At 33.3% G+C, this 16,786-nt stretch overlaps 3 protein-coding genes across 20 annotated transcripts in view; 2 read left to right on the plus strand and 1 right to left on the minus strand.

The window, feature by feature from the left end:
- The window catches only part of LOC100116395 (high affinity cGMP-specific 3',5'-cyclic phosphodiesterase 9A), an 815,596-nt gene that overhangs the window by 260,398 nt on the left and 538,412 nt on the right, over nucleotides 1–16,786 (minus strand). The gene's annotated exons all lie outside the window — the stretch shown is intronic.
- The window catches only part of LOC107982128 (probable serine/threonine-protein kinase tsuA), a 183,762-nt gene that overhangs the window by 59,579 nt on the left and 107,397 nt on the right, over nucleotides 1–16,786 (plus strand). The window lies entirely within an intron of this gene.
- LOC116418002 lies at nucleotides 9,495–16,234 on the plus strand. Of its 2 annotated transcripts, XM_031933190.2 has the most exons (5): nucleotides 9,495–9,531; nucleotides 10,500–10,625; nucleotides 10,750–11,012; nucleotides 11,736–11,962; nucleotides 15,907–16,234. In XM_031933190.2, the coding sequence occupies exons 2-5, from the start codon at nucleotides 10,523–10,525 to the stop codon at nucleotides 15,929–15,931; spliced, it is 618 nt and encodes a 205-aa protein (XP_031789050.1). In that variant the 5' UTR covers nucleotides 9,495–9,531; nucleotides 10,500–10,522; the 3' UTR covers nucleotides 15,932–16,234. The 2 variants fall into 2 exon arrangements, with proteins under 2 accessions (XP_031789050.1, XP_031789056.1); XM_031933196.2 differs by lacking the exon at nucleotides 9,495–9,531 and having other exon boundaries at nucleotides 10,177–10,625.

Genomic DNA, 16,786 nt, shown 5'->3' on the forward strand with positions numbered 1-16,786 from the left:
TTACGTCTTTTGTATCATTTCACGATCTGTCAGTCGATCTATTCCCGACTCCGCGCGAATACCGCCGCCTCCGCAGACGTTGCAAAACTTCGTTGCAAGGCATATCAGAGCAACTGAGCACGCACCAAGAGGTGTGTTTTCACTTTCGGCGCGAACGAGGCGTCTGCTAAGCAGAATACGTGTTGAATGCATCGGTGGCTGTAAACATTTAGTTTTTGGTCTATAACAGTTTAAAAAAAATTGCACTTTATGAAAAACAGATTGTTTTTCATTTTTTTATGCTTCCTCCTGGAGGTAGCTTTTTAATAGTAAAATTTTGAGTTTTGTCAAAACTTCTAGAAAATACTTTTTGGTGTGTTAGAAATTTAAATCAAGTGTTTTTAGAAAATGTCCGTATAGATGCGTGTGTATATATATACCGTAATATTTCTGGAACTACTCCGTCATTATCAAATAAAATTCGACATGCATATGTAATTTTGGATTCTGAATTGTAATAAAAATAAATCGTAATAAATGGAAAACTGAAAAAAAATGAGTTTTCCTTGTGCCTTGATTACAGACGCATAAAGGCCTTATTGCACTTGAGATTTTGGGAAAAAGTAGATATTTTATGTGTTTTGGCTAAGTATATTGCACAGCTTTCAAACCCCTATGGTTCGTAAGATATCAAGGTTCCAATTTTTTTTTGAAAATTTTTTTGATTTTTTATATCTTCAAAACAATGTAGTCAAATGCTTCAAAATTTAATTTGGTGATTCACCATAAAGAAGATATTTTCTGCTGAAATTTTAAACGATTTTGTCGAGCGGTTTTCAACTAAAGAGCTAAAATGTAAAAATCGTTTTCTCGAAAATTGCGTGAGCGACCTATCTAATGAATAGCCTGTTGTTTTGATGGTTACGTTGGTTACGAACTTGCGTGAATTTGTGTGAAAAATAATTAACGACAGTGTTCGTATTTCATAATAAGAAACCGAGGGGTCTGCAAACTGTTTGACAATAAACCATCCAAAACTTGAATATTAAATTATGTATCAAAAACCGCCTCATACATAAGCAGGCAGATATATAGATATATTAATTTATTATATTTATAAATTTAGTTGAAGGAAGCTATGTGCCAACGAAATGGCAGCGGTTTTTTTCATCAAAAACAAAAAGAATAAGGCTTGGTGGATTAAAATGTACTGAGTAGAAGCTGAGATACGAACGAACACACAAACATTTACATCCATACGGACATATTGCAAAAACAGTGAGATAAAATGAAATGAAAATTTTGACCGAAACTTGGACACACAAAATTTTCTATGCGATAAAATGCAATGTCACAGTTTATAATCAACTTCATATATTATCATGTAAAATCAAATTAGTCATGATTTATTTTCATTATTTAAATAAGCCCTTATTTATACAAAATATTAACGTCTATAATTTTACATTAAATTATATTTAATGATTTTAAATTGTTACATGTAAAATTTGACATAAATCAATATAACTGTATAACTTTACGTAATAAATTCTACATGAAATAAGATTAATAATTTTATTCGTGAATGTAAAATTTGACATGTTACAGATCAAACTCTTTATAGAAAATTTAATGTCAGATTGTATGCAAATTGTTTTTGCAGGGGCACAGTAATAAGAGATAATTAAATTGTTGTATAATCATTGTAAGTCTTTCTTTAATTATTATTTATGCAATATTTCAAGAATACTTGCTGAAGAACGCAGTTTTTTCATATTTACACGAAATATTAGTTAATTGTTACGATTGGTTACAAGGTTAAAATTATGAATTCAATTTTTGAAAGATGTATTGTATCTGATATGACATATGCAAAAATAGATTTTTTCCAAGTAATTTCAAACTCAGTTTAAAAAAACACCTTTTACAAAGTAAAATGTTGGCAACTATAAGTTTTGTACCCATCCTCACCATTCTGTATCTTAATATTATAAATATGATTTCAAATCTAAAAAGTTATGCAATCCTTAAAGTAAATTATCCTAATGTTTATAGCTTGCAAAAGTTTTTCTGTATTTTTATCAATATACAATAATAAATGTATTAAAAGCAGTTTTATATATGTCAAGCATCAAGCATTAAATTTCAGCAGGTGAGATAAGATCAGCTGACTAGTAATTATTAAAAAAAAAGTTACAATTTTCAAAAATATTTTATTAATGCACACTTGCCGTCCCGTCGTCTTATAGTTTATCGATGAAATATGCGTAGTTTCTACGCCAAAACCCGAGTAGCAGAAGTTCTCATAATTTTTTGCGCATGCGCGTACGGTTCAGGCCAGGTACAGGCATACTAGAAGTATATGACGCGTATCGTAGAGGCTGTCTGCTATGTTATACAGCAGAATAGCATAGCAGACAGAACTACAGTTTTCACAGTTTCAGTCAATGTTGAATGATGAATATTTAGCCTATTAATTCATCTAGAATAATTTTGAAGGGAAGATATAATTTTCAAAGCGCTCATTATGAGTAAAAACCTAACCAGACACATGCATACTGTCATATATGACAGTGTGTACAAGCATGCTGCACTGACTGACTTTATGTTGTTCAAATGCAATTACTGTGTGAAAAGTGTCATTGATGCTCAAAGTCACCAATGATGAGGTTTGCACAGGTATTTCAATCTCATCAGTATGCGAGCGCAGTCACTGTCAACCACCAAATCTCTCATAATCATGCTAAATCCATGATATTGAAGGTTGATGTCTGTTCTTTTGCAGTAAGACTTGTTAAATTATTTAGAAACAGCCTGCCATCTAAGTTTTTATTTAAAAGTCTTGGTTCGGCTTGGCACCCTGAACCCTATGGCTTTGACGGCAAAAATACAGGTGGGTTCATACATGAAAGTTGAATTCATATCATTTAGAATGAATTCAACTCAATATATTGTTACAACATGCCAACACAAATTAAGTTTCAAAATTTCAGCTCTCTAAATATGATAGTTTTCAAATGAGCGCCAAAATACAATTGTAAAAAGAGTAATCGATATCAATAAAATTTGATTTTGCTCTCAATTGAAAAATATTGTGTTGGCATGTTGTAACAATATATTGAGTTGAATTCATTCTAAATGATATGAATTCAACGTTCATGTATGAACCCACCTGTATTTTTGCCGTCAAAGCCATAGGGTTCAGGGTGCAAAGTCGAACCAAGACTTTTAAGTAAAAACTGATATGGCAGTCTGTTTCTAAATAATTGAACAAGTCATGTATGAAAGCATGCATGTGTAGGGATAGGTTTTCACTATTAATGTGCACCTTAAAAATCATGTTTCCCTTTAAAAGACATTGTAGATAAATTTATAGGGTATATATATATATATATATATATATATATATATATATATATATATATATTCATCAATTTATGAATTTTTTCAAACAATGTCAATGAAGAGCAGGATCATTGATGTGAAAAGTAAGGTTATATGAACAAATCATAGTGGAGAAAAAATTCTACCGAGATTTCTTCCAGAAATCATGTCTGATTTATCGGGATTTTTATCTAGATTCTACTCTGGAAACCTGCTAGATTTGAAAAATCTCGGTAGTTTCCAGGTACTTTCTCGGGAACGCTGCTACCAGGGGTGTAAATCTGTTAAATCATATTAAAATTACAACATTTTTTTATTATAATCTAAAAGGAGCTTTGCTTTATTGTAATAATCTTTAAATATATCCGTGAAAGTTTGTAGTGAAGAGAAAATCTCAAGCCAAATTTAATAATATGCAAAAATAATAAGTATTTTTGGAATCATATTGGCTTTACGATTCTTTGTTTACCATAAACTTTTGCGTATGAATGAAGCGTTTTATTGAATTTCTCTGTTTTCATTAAAAAAGCTATAAATGTGCATATTTGTGTGAGGAATGATCGTTATAAGTAATCAATAAGTTGTTTCAAGTCAGTGCACATCGTAGACTACAAGACGACGGGACAATAAGTGTGCATTAAAATGATATATTTTTTATTAATCACTAGTCAGCTGATATTATCTCACCTACTGAACTTTAATGCTTCATGCTTGACATATATAAAACTGATTTCAGTACATTCATTAGCGTATATTGATAAAAATACAGAAAAACTTTTGCAAGCTATAAACGTAAGGATAATTGACTTCAAGGATTGCATATCTTTTTAGAGGAGAAATCATAATTATAATACTAAGCTACAGAATGGTGAGGGTGGGTACAAAACTTATAGTTGCCAACATTTTACCTTGTAAAAGGTGTTTTGTGAACTAATTTTGTTGGCGAGTCTTCGCGCCGCTTGCCGTCTATAGTAGACTACAGGGCTAATCTAGCGCCACCATGCGGGCAGCGCTAGGTAATCACGCGTGCTCTGCAAAGTACTCACTCTTCTGCCGACCGCTCTCGAAGCAACAGCTCCGTCGCCCGAGTTATATATATAAGAAGCAAATAAAGAGAGTTATAACAGAATATTAGAGCCTTGTTTAATTACGAGTTCTCCTCACCAACCATCCAACTAGGATTATTCTAACAGGTTGTGGGCCAGCTCGCTGGAATAGAGGAAGAACCGAGAAGAAGACGACTCACAAGGAAAGGTACCCAACCCGAACTCACCGATTTTGATGATTTTCATATATGTTGTAGAACATAAAAAAATAAGAGACACGTATTTTTTTTATCGGCTAATTTTCACTTTTAAGGGGTAAAAACCTCCCCTAAAGTTAACCCCCAAAAAGCGTTTTTTTTAAATATCTCGGCTTAAAATTAATATTTTTCAATGAAACAAATTGGAGGTTATTTCTTACAAAAAGAGCAAGTATTTCATGGTGATTTGAAGAGTAAGAGTAGCATCCCCTATTTTTTAGGGGTTGAAAACATATTTTTTGGCATAATTTTATAATAAAAATGTTTAAACCGACTAAAAAAAATTGGAAAAAATGTTTAAACATCCTTAATAACAAAATTTAGTTGACGTCTTTCGGTGTTTTCATAAATATTACCCCTAAGGGGGTAAACCACCCCTAACACAAAATAACTGTAAATATGTAATTCAATACATAATATTTCGTAGAAAGTTTGTATATAGAGGTTTTCGAGGTCGCTGATTACAAATCTGTCAGATTTTGAAAATTCAAAATGGCGGATCCAATATGGTGGACGGAAATATCGAAAAAAAATTTTAACTTTCAAAAAAACTTGTTTACAAATGTGTGATCTTTGTAGCCTGTACATGTGAACTAAAGAGCCTTAAACCCTAAACCCCTAAAGAACAAATAGGCTAAATGGTTGTGCATTTTAACCAAACGACTCCAAACCCCTAACCTCCAGACAAGCCGAAGGCCTATGCTTTACCGTAGACACGAGTATAGATATATTACCGATATTTTATTCTATCATTTTGTATGTAACAAATAACGTCTCGTTTTATGTTTCAATCAAAGATTATTTATTTTTCTGCTTTTATAAATTAGCATAATTTCAAAAGTAATTTCATAAATTATAAAGTATTTCATAAATTGCATAATTATATAATTTTATAAATTCAAAAAGTCCACACTTTTTTGCAAATGAAAAAACATAGGTTAATAAAATTAGTTTATCAAACTCTTTTGCGTTTTGTAATAAAATTTAATGTTGTCAGACTTGGGAGTTTTTCATTGTTACAATTATTTCGTAAGCCAAACGTTTTTTAGATGAATTCTCGAAGTAATGATTATTGTATCTATAGTAAAATATTTACAGTCTGGAATTCCATAATAATACTATTTGATACGATTTAATGAATTTATCAAAAAATCTAAATTTAATAATAAATATTATTCTAATTATTATTATTATTTTTCATTATCATTGCTATTATCAGTATTACTGTTATTATTGCTATTGCAATTATGCTTATTCTTCTTCTTATTATTATTATTATTATTATATTACTATGATAATTTTTGTTATTGGTAAAAATACATAAAAGAATATTAATACTCGAACTTCATTTGCAATTAAAGAACACGTTGTTATTGAATGGGGATTTTATATGCATTCATTAGTTTAATGAATGTTATCGTACATTCAATGATAATTCCACAGATAAATGTCATCACTCATAAAAGTTGTTGACAATATGTGCGAATCAGTATGTTCTTTTTTTAGATTGTTTTCATCGAGTGTTTACCTCAGCTGCCTGTGTTATTTTTTAGGCAGTGAGTGAGTTTTGTGGGTATTCTAGTTCGATGCCGGAAAGTACGAATAGTACGTCTTTTTGTTTGTCAGTGGTATCATACAGTTGTAGAAAATTTTCTTTAGTGATTTTATATAGATTTACATTATTCAATTTCAAAGTGAATAAAAGTTGAATAAAACCAAAAATAGAGTTTTCCGAACATCACAAAGTGGAACGAGAATTCTTCTCCAATGCATAAATTAATGATTTGATTCAATTTACATTCACTCGTTTTATTCTGGTAGAAATGTAGCAGTCGTGCCTTACATGCAAAAACACAGCTTGTATAAATTTTACCGCTGGTTTTCATTTTAGATTGAAAAATGAAAATTAATCCGTTAAACGTTCTAAACTTATTATTAGCATACTTTCAAGCGTTAAACATACCAGATAGTGTCACGAATTATTACGAAACAGAGTTGGCCGAAAAAATAAAAGAAATTTTAATAGATGCAACACATGATTTCAACGATGTAGAAATGATTACTGATGACTCTTTGGATTTTCAAGAAGAGTATAAATTCCATAATGTGGAAATAATTGAAGATGAAGTGCAACATCATTTTCCTGATCCGGATATAGCACCAACAAATCAATGTACAGCAGATAATGAAGAACTAGATTTTGAATACAAAAAAAAGAGCTGTAGAATTTTGGAGAAGTAGCAAAACGAAGCAAAATTTAAGTCTCAAAACAGTGCAAAACAGATTCAAAAAAGTATCATCTATTAGTCAGCTACATCGTTGAGCTCATTCAATTAATAAAGGTGGCACGTATAAAGAAAAAGTAGCACAAATTTGTCAGTATACCCTGGATAATTTTCAAGCAGCTCTCGACAGTGGTTCAATTATCCATGATGAAGATATAATTCGATGGGCCTTACAAGCTAAAAAAAAAATTGGTTTTGATGATATTAGATTCAAAGCTTCTAAACATTGGTTACTCAAATTTAAGCAAGCACACCGAATAGTTTCTAGGAAAATAAATAAGTTCATAACAAGAAAAACACTAGAAAGTAGTGCAGAACTTACGGCTAAAGCTGAAGCATTTATCGATGACGTTAAATCATGTATACCAAGGATTGGACTCAAAAATTTGTATAATACAGATCAGAGCGGATTTCAGCTAGAAATGCATTCTGGAAGAACATTAGCAGTAGAAGGAGAAAAGCAAGTGCAATGTCTGGTACAGTCAATTTCAGCAACAACGCATAGTTATACTATACAGCCACTAATATCAGCTACTGGACAACTGTTGTCACCGCTATTTCTTGTTTTAAAGGAACCAATTGGCAAGTTTGGCCCTATTGTAGAACAAAACATATTTAGACCAGAAAACGTGTACGTGGAAGCATCCAAATCTGGAAAATTAACAACAAGTAAGGGAACTAATAATAATTTTTACATTGTAATATCGTTGATCAGTTAATTAGTAAGTCGTTTAATTGCAGATCACTTCAAAATCTGGTTGGAAAAAATATTTTATCCCTATGTAGGCCATCACTCAATACTATTACTTGATTCTTGGAGTGGTCATTGTGACAAAGTTATAGAAGAAACAATGCCACAAAATAAAATTATTAACATAAAAAAATTCCAACTGGAACCACAGGAAAAATACAACCACTTGATGTCTATGGATTCCGTATTTGGAAAAACTTTGTCCGAACATTTTCTGATAATGTAATGTTAATGGATCATGATATGAATTTACATGTGAGAAATAATATAATTAAACTTCAATCATTGGTTCACAACCAACTGTCTTCACCGAGATATATAGATTTGTTTAAATATTCCTGGTATAAAAGCGGTTACGTCAATGAAAAACCAGATAAATTTGATAATCCTATAGATTTCAGTTTTGGAAAGTCTTGTGCAACACATTGTGAAATAGAAGGGTGCACAAACATTGCAATTGTACGATGTGGTTGGTGCAAAAAAGCATTGTGCTTTAAACACTTTTATGAGGACTACCATTATTGTAAAAACATCGTAAAATAATATATTTTATGCTCAATACAAAAAATGCACTATGGCAAAAGATTAAAGATTGTAGATTATTATTATACTCTAATATTATAAACAAAAATACATTATAAGTTGAATTTACAATAAAGAAATTTCAATAACATTCTGATAACAATTTCTACGGAAATTATAAAACTGCTTCATACACAGAATTTTCTTGTTTACAAATTTAGGAATTTGAGGTGGTTTGGTTAAAAAGCACAACCATTTAGCCTATTTGTTCTTTAGGGGTTTAGGGTTTAAGGCTCTTTAGTTCACATGTACAGGCTACAAAGATAACACATTTATAACAAGTTTTTATGAAAGTTAAAATTTTTTTTCGACATTTTCGTCCACCACATTGGTTCCGCCATTTTGAATTTTCAAAATCTGATATCAGATTTGCAAAGAGCGATCTCGAAAACCCTTATATACAAACCTTCTAGAAAATATTATGGATTGAAGTATACATATAGTTATTTTGTGTTAGGGGTGGTTTACCCCCTAAAGGGTAGTATCTATGAAAAAATCGAAAAACTTAATTTGTTTATTATAGATGTTTACAAATTTTTTCCAAATTTTTTAGTCGTTTAAAACTTTTTTATTATATAAAATTTTTTTTCGATATTTCCGTCCTATTGGTTCCGCCATTTTGAATTTTCAAAATCTGATAACAGATTTGTAATCAGCGACCTCGAAAACCTCTATATACAAACTTTCTACGAAATATTATGTATTGAATTACATATTTACAGTTATTTTGTGTTAGGGGTGGTTTACCCCCTTAGGGGTAATATTTATGAAAACACCGAAAGACGTCAACTAAATTTTGTTATTAAGGATGTTTAAAGATTTTTTCCAATTTTTTTTAGTCGGTTTAAACATTTTTATTATAAAATTATGCCAAAAAATATATGTTTTCAACCCCTAAAAAATAGGGGATGCTACTCTTACTCTTCAAATCACCATGAAATACTTGCTCTTTTTGTAAGAAATAACCTCCAATTTGTTTCATTGAAAAATATTAATTTTAAGCCGAGATATTTAAAAAAACGCTTTTTGGGGGTTAACTTTAGGGGAGGTTTTTACCCCTTAAAAGTGAAAATTAGCCGATAAAAAAAATACGTGTCTCTTATTTTTTTATGTTCTACAACATATATGAAAATCATCAAAATCGGTGAGTTCGGGTTGGGTACCTTTCCTTGTCAGAAGTTTTTATTTTTATCTTTGTTCAGAGGAAAATGTATCAGAGGTCTAGAGGACAAATTTCAGAAGAAAACGTAAGTACTAGCTTTTGTATGGTGTAGTCAGAGTAGTAATCAGATATAGCAAAAGAAAGTTTAATTTTTGATCGGTTTCGGGAGTGTGTTGTGTTACCGCATCGACAAGAAAAATGAGAGTTGCGTAAAGAATAGTAGGAAAAGACAGTGCGGTGTCTTAATAATTACAGAATAGATCAGAAGGTTATAGAAAATCAAAAGTCTTAACACGAGACAAAAGCGCGCGACAACGAAACGCACGAGAGCTCGCCGGCAAAAGCCTGCACGAGCCGATTCCGGGAATCGGGGGGAGGTGAGCCGCGACTAGCGACGCTGTCAGAGTCGAGCGCACGGTTTGTTGTTCTCTCTCTCTCTCTCTCTCTCTCTCTCTCTCTCTCTCTCTCGGAATCAAAACAAATTTTACACGCACGGATTTTTCTCGTAAATTTTTTTTTCTCCTTTTTGAGTTTCAAAATATATCGTCTAATCAGAATCAGACGTAACGGATTAGATTGGCTATCGGTGTATATATGTAATAAATAAAATCAGAGAAAAATAATTCCAGTTATATCGTTCTCACTCCTATTCAGAATGTCAGAGTTATTCGAGTAAATCAAAAAAGCTTCAATTTTTTTGTTGGCTTATCAGTGTTCAGATGCACTCGAATAAATTTTAAAAACACGCCTTGATAGAAATTTCAATGAAACGGCGGTGCAGTGAATTTGAATTTCTATAAAATTTAAAATTATCAAAAGATAATTACACTTTCTTTCGTGATTTCTTGGACCACATACGCGTGTGCGATCGCCCCCTCGCAAATTATTAAGTGAATTGCGTTCGTTTACTTAGACTGGGAGGGAGCACGTGTGTGACGTCCGGGAGGCACGGTGCTAGTGCTTGATTTTCAAGCTTGGTTTGACTTGCAGTGCGGTCTAACTTGGCAGAAATCAAAGAAAGCTGTCAGAGTGAGCATTCTAACTTTATTTCAGAGGAAAAGAACATCAGAAGCGTTATGTCTGATTGGAGTCTTTCAGACCCATTACCATCAAATGAGAAAGAGGTGGCCAACGAAGGCAACGAAAATCAAGTGGACGATCATTTGAATATCCACCAAGGTACAAAGTGTTTTTAAATCAGAATATAAACAATTAATTCAGAATCAGAAGTTAGGCCTAAAATTCAGAGTTCAAATAATAAATAAAAATTGAATGCTAATCAGAGAAATTGTTTATAATACAGATTCAGATATAGAAGGGTATACACCCCCGGGTACACCCCCAAAAAGAGATATGGAGAGAAAGTCTCAACCTACTGACTCACAAATGGAGTGGAGAATGGATAATCTGGAGAATGCTCTCGAGAGACACTCCGATATACTCGACAATCATGCTGAAATAATCAGAGATCAAACAGTAGCCATACTCGATATGAAGGAAAATATTGACAACCTAAACACCGTCATACAGAAACTCACAGAACACATAGGAAAATTAACTTCAGAGGTAATTATCCACCCTGCCAGTTCCACACTCAGAGACATAAGTGAGACAGAGTTTAGTAACAATATCAATTCAACAAACTTTTCAGACGGAACAAGCGCATTAGGCGACCTCAGCAGAGCTTGTAATGAACTCAGACGATCTATTGCCCTAAACGCAACTAATTCAAAAATAAACATAAAGAGAAATTATAAATTAAAAAAAAAAGTACCACTTAACATTTGGTTAGACAATATAAATGCTGAATTAAAAGCTAATAATCTTGCAGACATACTTGACGATTCTCAACAATCAGACGTTTCAGAGACAGTAATAGAAAGACAAAACAGAAAAGACCAAGTCAGAGACATTCTAATAAGTCGCGTAGATGATTATTACCATAATAAGATTTTACAAATAAAAGACCCATTAGAAATAGTGATTAAAATCAAAGAGTTCAGACGAGCAGAGGCCAATGTTACCGATTCTTCAGTCAGAGAAAAATTATATAGTCTCAAAATGAACAATAGAGAATCAGTAAACGAATTTTGCGATCGTTTTGACTCTATTATCAGAGATTTTGAAAATTGTATTACCAAAACACCTCTGACGGAGGAAGAGATAAGATCGGCCTTCTTTCAAGCAGTTAGTATAAAATTTAAAGAAATCAGATCGGCCAATATTATCAGACTTCAAGCAACCAAATCAGAGATGAGCCTTGATGACATAAAAACTTTGATACTACAGCTGGAATCAGACAGACGCAAATCAGACGGTCAGCCTTCAGACGACAGGCAAAAAATTGCAGCTAAACAGGCGATAATCACAGACAAGTGTTATCGCTGCAATAAGGTGGGACACAGAGCAGCCTTTTGTCCTCTTAAAGAGTACAATCTATGGTACTGCTTTTATTGCCAGGCTGTAGCTCCACACAAAGGGGATAATTGTCAAAATAAGGACAATCCCAAAGATGGGTATGTAAAATCTTATACATATAACAACACAAACACAACAGTAATAACTTCAGAGGTAGAGGTAACAGAGGAAGGGGTGGTTATAATAATGTCAGAGGTAGAGGAAATAATGTAAGAAGGGGATCTTTCAAACGCAAGGTCGATATACAAACACCAGGTCGAAATCAGAAGAAGGGATACAAGGTCAAAGCGATGCTAACAGGTAACAACACACATATAATTAATAAAACACCTACAAAACTAGTACTTATTGCGGACTCTGGCACAACAGAGCATATAGTAAATAAGAGCATAATTTTAAGTAACTTCAGAAAAAGTTCAGGCGAATATATCAGAAGTGCAAATAAAAATAAATCTGCAAACATCTCTATAGACGGCAAAGGAGATTTAATTTTAAAATCAGAATCAAATGAAAATAACAAAATAATTTTGACAAATGTAATTTCTGCCAAAAATATTTCAGACAATCTGATCTCTCTCAGACGTTTTGCAGACGTAGGTTTGAGTATTTATTTGGATAATAAAATACTTAAAATCTACGATAAAAATTCAGACGAAGAGTATTTAGCTGGGACGTATGAAAAGCCAAACTGGATAATTTCTTTAAACGTAGCAAAACATGAACAATCAGATGAGCAACAAGAAGTCTACGATAAATATTCATGCACGGCTAACATAGTCTCGGTAGACGAGTTCTTGCAGCAATCTCAGTCAGATATCAAGGATCTTGAGGATCAAAACGAATCAGATGAAACTAATGCATCAGAGGGAACTCAGATGAATCCGACTGAGATTGGGAGCGAGAAGCAGCAAGAACGAACTGTACAAGAATCAAATTCATCTAGTCAGAGAGAAGTTTGTGATACAAACTTAGATGAACAAATTCTGAACAGGAAAATCCTAAACATAGACGACTCGTCAGACGAAATGCTGAAATATCTACAAAACAATGTGAACAACAAATCAGATAGACAAGAAAAGAAGCTGAACGAAGGAATGCTCTGGCATATCAAATTAGGTCACGCTTCTCTGCAATATTTACTATTGCTACAAAAGTCAGAAGATAAACTCAGAAAGGTAAAATTCGACAAGTCCATTACAGACTGCGAAGTTTGCGTCCTAGCAAAAATGGAAAACCTGTTGTTCTCAGAAGTCAGAGTCAGAGCAACAAGGCCATTAGAAAGGATACACACAGACACAATGGGACCAATTAAACCAGTCTCGTATCCTGGGGAAAATAAATTCATAATAGGATTTATAGATGATTACACCAGATTTGCCAAAGCATACTCTACTAAACACAAAAGTGAAGCTGGAGATTGCTTAGAAAAATTCTTGGTAACTACAAGAAATTTACTGGGCAAAGAAGAAAAAGTGTGTTTCATCCGAACGGACAATGGCACTGAATTTACTGGAGGTAAATTTTCAGAAGTTATGGAAAAGGAGAAAATTGAAGGAGAGTTCGCACCTCTTTACACTCCACAACATAATGGAACCGCTGAAAGGTTTAACAAAACCATACAGTGGAAAATCAGAGCGCTCATGATAGACTCTGGTCTACCCAAGAGCATGTGGATACTAGCTTTGGAAGTGGCGGTCCATATCTATAATAGAACTCCACACAAAGGAATCGATTCAGAGATACCAATCAAGAAAATGGTTCCAAATGGAAACATGCATCTAGACAAAATCAGACAGAACAAGTTTTCAGACAGAGCAATCCGTACAATCATGGTTGGATATTCTCAAACTGGTTATGTTTTGTGGCACTCTGAATCTCAGAGATTCATTACATCCAGACACGTGAGATTTAATGAAAAACTGGTGTATAGGGATGTGTATAAAACTGACCTAAGAGAAAAATCAGAGACACTAGAAATATCAACAGATGTTGTCAAAATACAACCAGATATACCAAAAGATTCAAAATCAGAGAAAGAGAAAAATCAGAAGAGAAAAGCAGAAGACAAAAATTCAGAAGATTCAAAGGCTAAGAAACCTGAACCAGAAAAGCGACCTTGTCTAGAAAGAAAAGCCAAGACAAACAGACGAACTTGGACACATCTCAGAGAAGCAGTAGTCGAAGTAGAAAATACCAATCACGATCTGCCACAAGTATCTACTCCAACTGGAGAAACCAGAGATACACACTCAGAAGAAGATGAACTTGGACATATTTTTATAGCACGAACGAACAGAGATCCTGTCAGTTATAAAGAAGCTATTGAATCAGACGACAAACATAAATGGTCAGAAGCAATAAAACAAGAGTTAAAGTCTGTGGAAGACAACAATGTGTGGACAATAGTAGACAGGCCCTCTCTAGACAAAGATGGCAAAAAGGCACACATCATTGATTCCAAATGGGTATTCAAAAGGAAAATCTCAGAAGACGGTCAGACGACTTACAAAGGAAGATTAGTTATCAGAGGATTCAAGGATAGAAAAGAATATGAACTCAGAGAAACTTACGCACCAGTCTCAAGATTGCCAATCGTTAGAGCGACTTTTGCAATCATTAATAAGTTAAATTTAACTGCTTATCAGATGGACGTCAAGACAGCATTTCTGAATGGAACGCTCGAAGACGACATATTCATGGAAATACCAGATGGTATACAAATAGACCCATCCATTAAGAAAAATAAAGTATGTAAACTCCAAAAATCCTTGTATGGCCTCAGAATAAGTCCCAAGCGATGGAACAAACGCTTCTCAGAAGTTGCTTTGGAACTTGGAGTAGAAAAGGACATAAATGAACCATGTCTGTTCACGTGGAGATTACAAAATCAGATGGTAGTATTACTGCTATATGTAGACGACATCATTCTAGCAGGCAACAATCAGACGAAACTAAAACAGATAAAAGAAAAATTATGTTCTACCTTTCAGATGAAAGACTTAGGAGAACCTAAATTATTTTTAGGCATGAAAATAACCAGAGACAGAGATCAGAAAATATTAAAACTGTCACAATCAGAGTACATAGAGAAATGTCTTGAACGTTTCAATATGAAAGATAGTAAGCCACAGAAAACACCTATGGTTACAAGACAGGTTCGAAAAAGAGAACTCATAAATTCAGAAGAAGCTCAGATAGCAACTCATGCACCGTATAGGGAAGCTATAGGAAGCTTACTATATCTGGCAGGTGCCACCAGACCTGATATTGCATTTGCAGTAAACTTTCTATCAAGAAAACAGCTGTCACCCACTGAAAGTGACTGGAAGGAAGTAAAAAGGATTTTCAGATACCTCAGAGGAACCTCAGAAATAGGTTTGATTTTCAGAGCAGAAAATGAGTATATGGAAGAAATCCAGACGCTAGCTTTAGAGATTGTGAAGATTCATCTTCAACTGGAGGATATGTAATAAAATTGTATGGCGACTCAATTATGTGGAGAAGCTATAAACAAGTTTACGTATCACTCTCTACCTGCCAAGCTGAGTACTTGGCAATGAGCAATGCTTGCCAAGAAATTGTATCGTTGGATAAAGCTATCAGAGATATAACAGGGAAAACTATGTATCCTGTTACCCTGTGGTGCGATAACAAATCTGCAGGGGACTGCACTCAGATGGAAGGAAATCACAAGTTGAAAAACTTTGATGATGATCTGGAAACAATTCAGAGAAAACTACAAATCAGAGAAAAGACAGGGAGTAAAAGTCACATGGCAGAAACACACGGAGACTACATAAAACAGTGTGTCCTAAAGGGACAAATCAGAGTTAAATGGATATCTACTACCGACAATGTGGCAGACATTATGACTAAACCTCTGCCTAATGATACTCATAAATACCTCAGAGATAAAATATTGAACATAGAAATTCACACTTAATTATAATTTTCAGAGTTTTATATATATATATATATATATATATATATATATATATATATATATATATCAGACGAATAAGAATTTTTGTACATATTTCAGATACAGGAAACCAAGGAGAAACTAATTCAGAGTAAAGTTCAGAGAATAAAAAACGCAGACGTACAGGAGGACAAGCGCCCCGAAGGGAGGGAGTGTTGGCGAGTCTTCGCGCCGCTTGCCGTCTATAGTAGACTACAGGGCTAATCTAGCGCCACCATGCGGGCAGCGCTAGGTATTCACGCGTGCTCTGCAAAGTACTCACTCTCCTGCCGACCGCTCTCGAAGCAACAGCTCCGTCGCCCGAGTTATATATATATAAGAAGAAAATAAAGAGAGTTATAACAGAATATTAGAGCCTTGTTTAATTACGAGTTCTCCTCACCAACCATCCAACTAGGATTATTCTAACAAATTTCATAACAGCCTAATGAGTTTCAAATAACTTTATGAAGAAATGTTCAAAGAAAAATTCAATTTGAATTACAGCATAGCATAGTTAAAAGTTTAGGTTTGTCTTTTACAAAATCTACTACACCTACGCTTAAATGCTTTAGATAATACTCTATGCACTTTGTCTTCAAGTTTTAATAGCTTTAATCGTAATAAGAGCAGTCTTTTTGAGTTATTGTTGAAAAACCACATTTTGACCATTATTATTGTTAATAATAAACAAAAAAGTATTTGACAGCTGGAAAACCAAATTATTTGTAATAAGCTGCTTGATTAGAACAATATCCAGTTGAAAAAGTTTAGGGACACGATGCTAGGAGTTACATTTTTGCAAAAACTGCTTCTACGCGAAAATACGTCAGATGATAATTTATGCATTTCAATATTTGAAGCAACTTTCAATCACGATGATTTTTTTGTAGGTGCAGTAGTTTTTGAGATATTAAGAAAAAAACACATGAATTCGCCGTTATTATTGTTAATAACAAAC

Source organism: Nasonia vitripennis (genome assembly GCF_009193385.2).
Source record: "Nasonia vitripennis strain AsymCx chromosome 1 unlocalized genomic scaffold, Nvit_psr_1.1 chr1_random0009, whole genome shotgun sequence".
Taxonomy (NCBI): Eukaryota; Metazoa; Arthropoda; class Insecta; order Hymenoptera; family Pteromalidae; genus Nasonia; species Nasonia vitripennis.